The sequence below is a fragment of the Otolemur garnettii genome, unplaced genomic scaffold (genome assembly GCF_000181295.1).
Source record: "Otolemur garnettii isolate 467f Iridium unplaced genomic scaffold, OtoGar3 scaffold00008, whole genome shotgun sequence".
Taxonomy (NCBI): domain Eukaryota; kingdom Metazoa; phylum Chordata; class Mammalia; order Primates; family Galagidae; genus Otolemur; species Otolemur garnettii.
In genome coordinates this window covers 7,814,620-7,825,595 of record NW_003852403.1, presented here as the reverse complement: position 1 = coordinate 7,825,595, position 10,976 = coordinate 7,814,620, and the positions used below count along the sequence as shown (strand labels likewise).

The 10,976-nt window shown below is 49.7% G+C and overlaps 1 protein-coding gene across 1 annotated transcript in view; it reads right to left on the bottom strand.

Annotated features, from left to right (window-relative positions):
• The window catches only part of DLG5 (discs large MAGUK scaffold protein 5), a 150,445-nt gene extending 145,713 nt beyond the window's left edge, over positions 1–4,732 (bottom strand). The window contains exon 1 of the mRNA XM_003783744.3: positions 4,377–4,732. Coding sequence (XP_003783792.2) covers positions 4,377–4,680 — 304 coding nt within the window. The 5' untranslated portion in view covers positions 4,681–4,732. The remainder of the gene's footprint in view (positions 1–4,376) is intronic.
• Between the last annotated feature and the right edge of the window lie 6,244 nt (positions 4,733–10,976).

The following is a 10,976-nucleotide window of genomic DNA, read 5'->3' as shown; positions in this document are numbered from 1 at the left end:
GTCTCATAATGTCACTCTCAAGAGTGTCCCATTCCCCCAAGGAGGTAGCAAGCTGCAAGCTGGAATTACATCCTATGCGCCCCTGCCTCTGTCTCCACCCAAGCCCCACCAGGACAAAGCACAAAACCAAACACTTCAATCTTCCCTTAGTATCACATTCTGCCTCCCCGTGGCAGAGGCAGACAGCATAGCACCCTAGGTCTAATCTTACCTTGGACTGAATCAAAGAGAAAAAACAAAGGACCGCATGGGGTTCCAAGTGACCAAACTAAATTCTGGTACAACTGGGAAAAACACAAGAGACCTAAGTCACTCAGAAGGGAACAATATTTAATAGCCGGGCATTGTGGCAAGTGCCTATAGTCAGTCCCAGCTACTTTGGAAGGCTGAAGCAAGAGAATTGTTTAAGCCCAAGAGTTGGAGGTTGCTGTGAGCTGTAATACCACAGCACTCTACCTAGAGTGACAGCTTGAGACTCTGTCTCAAAAAAAAAAAAAGAAGGGAACAATATTTCTCTCCTCTCCATACTACCACCAGCTGGAGCAAAAGCGTTCACTTCTTCCCTACAGATCCACATATCATACCGGGGACAAGAAAAAGCTAATTCCAGAGTTCCCTAATAACAGGAAATGTCCTGAAATTGTAGCACGAAGGCCTAATCAGGTAACAGGAAAAAACACCCCCTAGACAAGGAATCAGGAGCACTGGGCTTTGTCACAACTTGTTCCTTACACCTTACAGAGCCCTAGAATCCAATGAAATGGCAATAGTAAGACAACACTCATCCCACGGGGTTGCCTCAGAATCAGTTATTTATGAAAACAGATACAAAATGCTGAACAGCATGGGAGGCTGAGGCAAGAGAATTGCTTAAGCCTAAGAGTTTGAGGTTGCTGTGATGCCACAGCACTGTACTGAGGATGACATAGTGGTCGCAAAAAAAAAAAAAAAAAAGTGCTGAACGTACTGTCAATAATCGAATAAAAGCAATCTCCCCCAAAACCAACATTGAATGTTTCTTAGTCACCTTCATTGCCCCAAGGCCTAAAAATGGTGGGTTATAAATGTCTGGTCTAACTGAGCAGGAGTTGCCCAGATGGGTCTGCTTCCTCACCTGCTGGCCAACATCTAGGCAAATGACCTCCCCAGTTTCTAGTTCCCACATGGTGGGCTCCAGCCACAGGGCCCAAGTGCCAGCAGGTGATGGGCATTCTGGGCCAGGGGATGTGGAATCCACGAGTAAAGTCTATAAGCAGATGATGGAATCAACGCCAACATAGAGAGATGTTGACAAAGCAGCTTTCCCCTTATGCTGTGGTTCCTTCCTCTCTCTGGCTCCAAGGGCATCTAACTGAAGCCAATTCACATGCAGAGTGTGGGCCTAAGCACAGCATGGCAATCACTAGGGAGTGGAAGGAGGCAGGACCCAGTGCTGGGTTTCCCTGACTTAGGTGTTTGGGTGCCAGGATTGATGCCTCCATTCCTTCAACCAGAGCAACAATTTCATGCACTGGGTTTTACCCCAAAAGAATGACCTCCTAGCCAAAAGGAAAAAAAGTTGAACTACTACGCATTAATTTAAGTTTTACAAAGAACCAACTCGCCATTGTTTATTGACACACCAAGTCACCCTCTCCCATAGGGGCTCCAAGTGGCATCTTGCCATACCAAATGCTGTCCTAACATTTTTTAAAAAATAAATAAATAAAATGAACTTAACTTCCTCCTGAAAATTATTTTTCTAAGGATTTCATACCCTCTTCAAAGCCACAGAACTCTGCATTACAGTAAAACTAGAGGCTGAATCATTGCCCTAGGGGATAAAATCCAAACCCTATTCCATCCCTTCCTTAGAGGTCAGGATGAACTCCTAGAACTTCAGCCCCATGAGGCACCACCTTCTCCAATAGGCACAGAAAGGGCAGGACCTAATTAGTTGTAATTCATTCATATATTAATATGAGAGATTAAAGCTAGTACTAATCCGCACACTCAAAGGAGGACTTCCGGTCTGCACTCAAACTTCTATGCTTCCTTGGAAAGACTTCCGGAAACAGATCTTTGATAAACTTCCTCTAAAAATAGATGGAAGGAATTAAAAAGGAAAGAATTACCTTGACGAGATCATCCCACCCATCCTTATCTTCACGGCCACATCTGACAGCTCCTTCTTAGCATCTCCTAAAGCACTATGGCAAGAACAGACTGAGTTTGCCCAGTATGACCAACTGGGGGGACAGAATGAAGGGTTGAGGGACAGAAACACAAGAGTCAGAAGAGACAGAGGGGCTACCCATGAAATGACCTGCTATATATATGGCCAAAAGTTTAGTCTCTGTACATCAGCTTCCTTCAGCTATAAAATGTGAATTGGAGATGGCCAATATACATGAAAGCTGTTACAGAACACCTTATAAAATTATACCTTTAATAAATGAGGCTTTTAAATAAATGGGTCCCATTAGCCTTTGGTCTACAGGTTGCTAAGGGCAGTTTTTCAGAGCTCTGGGTTCACCTTTTTTTTTCTTTCATACATCTTTACTAATTTTGTATTATATGTATATATGAATTCTTTTTTTTTTTTCTGGAGACAGAGTCGCACTTTGTCACATTTGGTAGAATGCCATGGCGTCATAGCTCACAGCACCCTCAAACTCTTGGGCTCAAGCAATTCTCTTGCCTCAGCCTCCCAAGTAGCTGGGACTTACAGGCGCCTGCCACAATAGCCAGCTATTCTTTTAGAGACTAGGTCTCACTCTGGCTTAGACTGGTCTCAAACCTGTGAGCTCAGGCAATCCACCCACCGCAGCCTCCCAGAGTGCTGGGATTATAGGTGTAAGCCACCATGCTGGCCTTATCTATGCACTTTTTTTTTTGGAGACAGAGCCTCAAGCTGTCCCCCTGGGTAGAGTGCTGTGGCATCACAGCTCACAGCAACCTCCAACTCCTGAGCTCAAGGGAGTCTACTGCCTCAGCCTCCCAAATAGCTGGAACCAAAGGTGCCCGCCACACTGCCTGGCTATTTTTGGTTGCAGCCGTCATTGTTGTTTGGCAGGCCCAGGCTGGATTCGAACCCGCCACCTTAGGTGTATGTGGCTGGCGCCTTACCCACTTGAGCCACAGGCGCCAAGCCTATGTAGTCTTAAAACAAGGACAAGACTTGAAAAATGGCACGTTCTGTTTTCTGGCTCTGAATGCGTTAAATAAAACAAAAGGTCATAATTCAAAACTCCTGGTGCCAGTTCCTGAGCATTTAACCACTCTAAGCCAGAGTTTTCTCTCTGCAAAGTATTGTAATAATAATAGCTCAGAGAATGTTTACAATAATTTTGACATATTATCTACCCCTGCCCACCTGACCTGTCAGCAGTTAACAATTAAACATAACAAAGCAGAGTGTCTGCCACAACAGTAGTAGTGCTGCCCAACAAATGCTAGATCCTGTCCTTCCTCAACGTTGTGCCTTCTTCCTCCAGCTTCCCAGTCTAAAAGGCTGGGCTTCTACAGTCCTAAATCCAGCAGAGCAAGCCTACCACTTGTCACAACTCCCAGCAGTACCCCTCAAACGCCACACACAAATACACACAAATCAGTCACCTTCCAAGACCAAGAACATGGGGGTTCCAAAAGGCACCATCAAGGAAACCAGCCACCAGCCCTCCTCAGGGCAGCTCAAGGCTCTCAGGAAGGGAACTGAGCCCAGCAACCACTACTAGGATTTTCCCATGGTGCAATGCAACTTCCCCAACTTTTCCAGGCCCACAGTTTCCAATGAAACCTAGGCAGGCATTGTGCATAAATTAGCCACAAGTCTAAGCGAGGTAACAGACTGGGCTCTGGGTAGAGGGAAGAGGGCTGGGACACCTAGAAAAAGAAAAGGTCTTTGAAAAAAAAAAAAAAAAGAAAAGGTATCTTAAACGGGGAAGCAGTGGTCCTGACACAGGGAGGCGGGGTTCAAAAACAAGGTGTAATGGTCCTGGCTCAGGTTCATTCGTCTAGACTGCACCCTTGGTTACAGGCTAGCATAGACTCCCAAAGGACTAGTGAGGTGAGGAGCCCTAGAAAAAGGGACTGACGGACATCCCTCCGAGCTACCTCCCACCCCACCCCCCGTGATTGGACCTGGTGGCCTCTGGAGGACCCTGCTGCGGAGGCATCTAATAGGGTGAAGGCCCCCAGTGGGGGGCACTGTTCAGGGCGAACGGCGGGGCGCAGTGGGGGCGGATGCGGATTAGGGGTCCCAGCATCGCAACCTCCCCCCAGAAAGCAGCCATCGCCAGGTAAAGCAGTGGCCCTAGCGAGATCCCCCTTGGCCAGCAGGAGAGAAGTGGTGGAGGGCGAGTCCGCGAGGCTGGGGCGGGGGTTCTGACACTCACCGGCGCCCTCGGCGGGCTGCGGCGGCCCGACGACGCCGTTCAGGTAGAGAATGGACAGCAGGTGAGGCTGCGTCTTCTCCAGCGCCGCCCGCAGGTCCTGGAAGTGGTCCCGCTCCTTGGCCAGGAGCAGCTTGAGCAGCAGCTCCGCCTTGGCGCCTCCCGCCTCCTCGTCCAGCTGCCGCCGCTCGCCGGGGCTCAACGCTCCCGCGGCCTCTAGCAGCCCGAGCACGGCTTCCACCTCCGTCATGGCCTGGGCCAGGCTTTGCTGACACTGGGCGAGCAGCTCCCGGCGCTGGGGCTCCATGGTGGCGGGCCACGCCGCCCCGCCCCGCCGGTCGGCTCCCAGGCCCCCAGAGGCCGGCGGGCGGGCGGGCGAGCGCCTCGGCTGCAGCCCTAGCGCGCCGGGAACCGCGAGGCGGCGGGGGCCATGGGCCGGGGCCTGGGCGGGCTGGGGGCCCGGGTTGGCGGGTAGCGCTCAGCAGCGGCCGCCTCCCGGGCTCCGGAGCGCAGCCATGTTGGCTGCAGCGGCGGCGGGACTGGAAGAGGAGGAGGAGGAGACGGAGGAGGAGAAGGAGGAGGCGGAGGTGGGGACGGCGGCCGGGGCGCGCCCCGAGGCCCGGCTCCAGCCGGGCATGCTCCCCCTCCCCCTCCGCGCGCGCTGCCGGGCCCCGCGAGGAAACTCGCCCCGAAAGCCGGGCCCCGCGCCGCCCCCTGAGCAAGATTACAACTCCCGGGGGAAAGTCGCCAGGGCAGGGTCCGCCAGGCCCCCGACGGCTCTGACCCGGCTTGGCTCAGCGGCCGCCTCAGCCCCGTGCGCCCCGGCCCGGTTCACCGGGGCCCCGCGGACGCCGCCCGCTCCGCCATGGCCCTGGCCCTGCCGCTGCCGCCGGCCAGTCCCTCCTCTCTCCGCTCCCTCGGCCGTCCCTTCGGGAGTGGATGGGAGAAGGGGAGGGGTCCCCGCCTTCCCGCCCCCGGCCCGCCCGCTAGGCGGGGACGCGGTGCTGGCTGGTTCTCTGCTCCCCCGAGGCCCAGGAGCGGCCCGGGAAAGGGACTCGGAGTTAGGCAGATGGCCAGCCCACAAACTATTGGAGACCCCCCTCATACAAATCCCGCCCCAAATCCAGGGTCTCTAATCTGAGAACACCAAAATAAAGCCTGGAGACAAATGGGGAGAGGGGAAGATTTTCCCTAAACTGGACATCTCCAAATTAAGACCTCCAATCTGTGAGGATTCCCAGCTTCAAGGAGCTCTTATATAGAGACTGTCCCAGTAAAATCCCCCAAACTGAAACTCAGTTAATAGATCATTTCCATCACCAGCATTTGAGATAAGTTGGTCCCCAGAATCTAAAAGAGTTGAATTTTGCAGGGGGAAAGGTGTGCTGCTGGAGGAGGAAGAGTGGTGGGTCTGTGGTGGAGTCCTTATTCTTTTTGGCAGAAGAGGTGCTGCTCTCATAAATGTCTCTGGAAGAGGGAAATCACTGGCTTCCTTGCTTCCCTTGGCCTCAAGAGGACTTCAAGCCCAAGAATATCTTCTGCCTTCCCTTACCCTTTGTGGACACATGTTACTTAACCCCCCCACCCAACATCGTTCAAAGCTGGAACCCTAGCTGACTGCTCCACAGTGCTCCTGGTGTGGAGTGGGAGCCCTGTTGGAAACAGTGCCTCTCAATGACAAACCTCCACACTCAGGGCTTTTTCTACAGTTACCCACTCCCCATGCTATCCCTCTTACCCTAAAAGCAAAAGTCTTCCTAAATATTCTGCCTCTTTTGTGGGGGGAGGTCGCTTTTATTTAATGAAAACCAAGTCTCTATATAGTGGTTAGGACAAGAGGACCAGAATTTGCACTTGGATTTTGGACTCCCCTCTGACTAGCCACACAACCTGGGACAAATCAATGACTCTTGCTGTTCTATGTTCTCAGGAGAAACAATGGGGTAGGAAGAGTGTATTAGATTAGGAGCTTGAGGCCTTGGCTTTGTAAATAACTCAGGGGTGTCAATAAAGCTGTTGAAATGATCTCAACTTTTTCATGGGCATTTTATGTATCTATGTATTCTGGAATAGGGATCCAAGCAATATCAAAGTCTTAAAGACCCCCATGATGCAAGATGACTCCAGCTGAACTATTTAAAGATATCTGCCTGCTCCAACAGACTGGGCTTCTATAGCTGGGCAAAGTTTTAGGTGAGTGGAAGGCTATGATTGTACAATGCCAGGGTTCCAGACAGGCTCTCTGACTCCTCCCTCCACCTTCTGCCCCTGATAGATGGTTTCTTCTTCTGGCCACCACCTCACTTAGGACAACCACAGAGCCTAAATCATCTTCAAGGCATTCGCATTTTAGGACATATGGGAACCTGTGTTCTTAGCTGAATTAATGAGAAATCAGGGTGGAAGTGGGAGAAAGAGAAAAAGTTGAAGACTAATTTAGTTTATGGTTAAAATCCACTGTAAATCCCAAATCCAAAGGGGGCCTGAGACAGAAGGGGGCTGGTAACCACTAAGAGGATGGTGGAGGGCCAGGCGCGGTGGGTCACACCTGTAATCCTAGCACTCTGGGAGGTAGAGATGGGTGGATTGCCTGAGCTCAGGAGTTGGAGACCAGCCTGAGCCAGAGCGAGACCTCGTCACTAAAAATAGCCCAGCATTATGGCAGGCACCTGTAGTCCCAGCCTACTCTGGAGGCTGAGGCAAGAGAATCGCTTAAGCCCAGGAATTTGAGGTTGCTGTGAACTTTGAGGTCACAGCGCTCTGCCAAGGGCAACAAAGTGACACTCTATGCCAAAAAGAAAAAGAGGATGGTTGAGAATGCTACATACACATGTGTGTATGTGAGTATGTGTGTATTTCTTCCCTAGAAGCCTTCTTGTGAGGAATCCCATTTGCTAAGAGTGCTTTCTCCCAAAGGCTATGTAATAATAGATACTACTTTTAGCCAACTTTCTCTTTATTGGAAACTCTCGGGTCTGTGCAAAAGATACATCCTGGAGGCTAGGCATGGTGTCTCACGCCTCTAATCCTACACTCTGGGAGGCCGAGGAGGTTGGATTGCTTGAGTACACAAGTTGAGACCAGCCTGACCAAGATTGAGATCACATCTCTACTAAAAATAGAAAAACTGAGGCAAGATGATGGCTTGAGCCCAAGAGTTGGAGGTTGCTATGAACTATGAGGCTATGGCGCTCTACCCAGGGTAACAACTAGAGACTGTCTCAAAAAAATAAAAAAATAAAAAAAACATCCTGGAGGAGACAGCTTCCTCCTGAAGGAGCCTAGGATCTTGCTCTGTTGACCAGGCTACAACACAGTGGCCTCATCACAGCTCACTGCAACCCCCCAACTCCTGGGCTCAAGTAATCTTCCTCCCTCAGGGACTAAGGAGCAGAACCTACAGCTGTATGCCACAAAGCCTGGCTAATTATTTTTTATTGTTTGTGGAATGGGGGTCTCTTTATTGCTCAGGCTGGGCCTGACCTACCTGGGCCTCCCAGAATGCTAACATTACAGGCATGGATCGCCATAACTGGTCATGACCTTGTACTTCTGTAGTATTTTATAACCTTTGGGGCACATTCCCTCACACTGCCTCCTTTGTGCTCTGTAATAGGTTGAATTGTGCCCCCCCCCAAGATATGTTCAAGTCCTAACTCCCAGTACCTATGAATATGACCTTATTTAGAAATTGGATCTTGGCTAGGGGCAGTGGCTCATGCCTGTAATCCTAGCACTACTGGACCAGCCTGAGTAAGAACGAAACTCCATCTCTACTAAAAATAGAAAAAATTAGCCAGGCACAATGACACCTGCCTGTAGGTTCCGCTACTTGGGAAGCTGAGGCGGAAGGATCACTTTAGCCTAGGAGTTTGTGGTTGCATTTGAGTTATGATGATGCCACTATACTCTAGGCCAGGTGACAGAACAAGACTTTGTTTCCAAAAGAAAAAAGAAAGAAATAGGCTCTTTGCAGATGTAATCAAGTTTAAATGAGGTCATACTGGATTAGGATGGGTCCTAATCCAACAACTGGTGTTCTTTCTAGAAGACAGAAATTTGGACAAGGAGACACACACAGAGAAAATACCACATGAAGATGGAGGCAGAGACTAGATTGATATATCTTGAAGCCAAGGAATGTCAAGGATTATGAACAGCAGCGAGGCCTGGAATAGGTTCTTCCTCAGCTCTCCAGAGGGAGCCAACCCTGCCAACACCGTGATTTTAGACTTCTGGCCTATAGAAGTGTGAGCCAATAAATTCTTGTTTTAAGAAGAAATTTGAGGCTCGGTGCCCATAGCACAGTGGTTATGGCACCGGCCACATGCACCAAGGGTGGCAGGTTTGAACCCAGCCTGGCCCTGGTGAACAACAATGACAATTGCAACAAAAAGATGGCCGAGTGTTATGGTGCGCACCTGTGGTCCCAGCTACTCCAGAGGCTGAGGCAAAGGAATCGCTTAAGCCCAGAAGTTTGAGGTTGCTATAAGCTATGACACTACAGCACTCTACTGAGGGTGACATAGTGAGACTCTCAAAAAAGAAGAAGAAGAAATTTGAAATTGTGGCAATTTGTTATGGCAGCCCTAGGAAACTCATACATACCCAATCACAATGGGGAGGAATGAAGGACAAAGGTGGGAATCTCCATTTTATAAATCACCCCATCAACTCTACTGCCTAAGAATTTCTCTGTAGATTCACTCATGATTCCTCCTTTCCTCTGGTCTTGGATAAAAAGGGCCCCTCCCCTGTAAGAAGAAACCATCCATGCTCTACCATGGACATCCAACCACAGCCCCAGGCTGGATGCAAAAGTTTATCTGCAGTGATGGATATTGTGAAAATTATGTACAGACTTTTTTTTTGCTCATCAGCTTTTTTTTTTTTTTTTCAGTTTTTGGCTGGGGGCTGAGTTTGAACCCACCAAGCGCCCTACTCCATTGAGCCACAGGCGCTGCCCAGCATTTTTTTTTTTTTTTTTTAGAGACAGAGTCTCACTTTGTTGCCCTTGGTAGAGAGCTATGCTGCCAAACATTTGAACCCGCAACCCTCAGTATATGGGGCTGGTGCTCTACTCACTGAGCCCAGCCGGCTTGCTCATCAGCTTTCATTAGTGTTTGTGTATTTAATGTGTGGCCCAAGACAAGTCTTAAATAAGCATTCATAAGCTGGCCGCAAGCTGAGGTTGGAACCTGACAGACACACACGCTCATGCACAGCCCACCTCTGCTTTGGGGCAGGCTTCCTTTCCCTTTGTCAAAAACAGATTTTGAGGCTTGGAGCAGTGCCTCACACCTGTAATCCTAGCACTCTGGGAGGCCAAGGCTGATGTACCGCTTGAGCTCAGGAGTTTGAGACCAGCCTAAGCAAGAAGACCCCATCTCTACTAAAAATAGAAAAATTAGCCGGGTGTTAGATTGCTGAAGCCCTAGCATTTCAGGTTGCTGTGAAGGTATGACACCACGGCACTTTACCCAGGGCAACAGAGTAAGACTTTGTCTCATATCAAAACAAAAAAACCTACAGATTTGGCTCTGCACCTGTAGCACAGTGGTTAGGGTGCCAGCCACATACACCAAGGCTGGCAGGTTTAAACCAGGCCAGGAGCAACTAAACAACAATGACAACTGCAACAACAAAAAAATAGCCAGGCGTTGTGGCGGGCACCTATAGTCCCAGCTACTTGGGAGGCGGAGGCAAGAGAATTGCTTAAGCCCAAGAGTTTGAGGTTGCTGTGAGCTGTGATGCCACAACACTCTACTAAGGGCGACATAGTGAGAATCTGTCTAAAAAAATAAAAACACACAGATTTGGGTCCCTTTTACTTTCTCAAGGGTCCTCTCTTCTCTTTCAAGTTTCTTTCAGAAAGAATCACTGTCTGACTTTGGCACCTCCATATCTCACAGACTTGTGACATTGGGACCTCGACTTCTCACAGACTTGTGACACTGGGACCTCGACTTCTCACAGACTTGTGACACTGGGACCTCGACTTCTCACAGACTTGTGACATTGGGATCTCCATATCTCATAGACTTGTGACATTGGGACCTCGACTTCTCACAGACTTGTGACATTGGGACCTCGACTTCTCATAGACTTGTGACATTGGGACCTCCATTTCTCACTGCTTGGTTGGTGCTTTGCAATCCAGCTTTTGAGCACAACTCCCCACAGAAAACTTGTGTCTCACCATGAACCTCCTGGTGCCACCTCCTAGGCCTTTCCTTCAGCACTTCATACCTCTTCCAGTGTCAACTCTGGGGGCTTCTCTACTCCCTCTCTCCCCCACTGGCCACTTTCTCTCCAATGCTGAAGCCTCTACCCTTTTCAGTCCTCTCCCCGTGACCCTCCCTCCCGAAAGGAAAGCACTTTAGAGGTGAACAGATAAGAGCTCAGTCCCCAATGCTGACACTCACTGGCTTAAAGTCCTGTGGCTAGTTACTTAATTTTGCTGAGCCTTGATTTCTGCATCTCTAAATTGGGAATAAACATCCCCCTTTGGTAGGATTGTTAGGAGAATTAAATATTGGGGCTTATAGGCTCGGCGCCTGTGGCTCAAGCGGCTAAGGCGCCAGCCACATACACCTAAGGTGG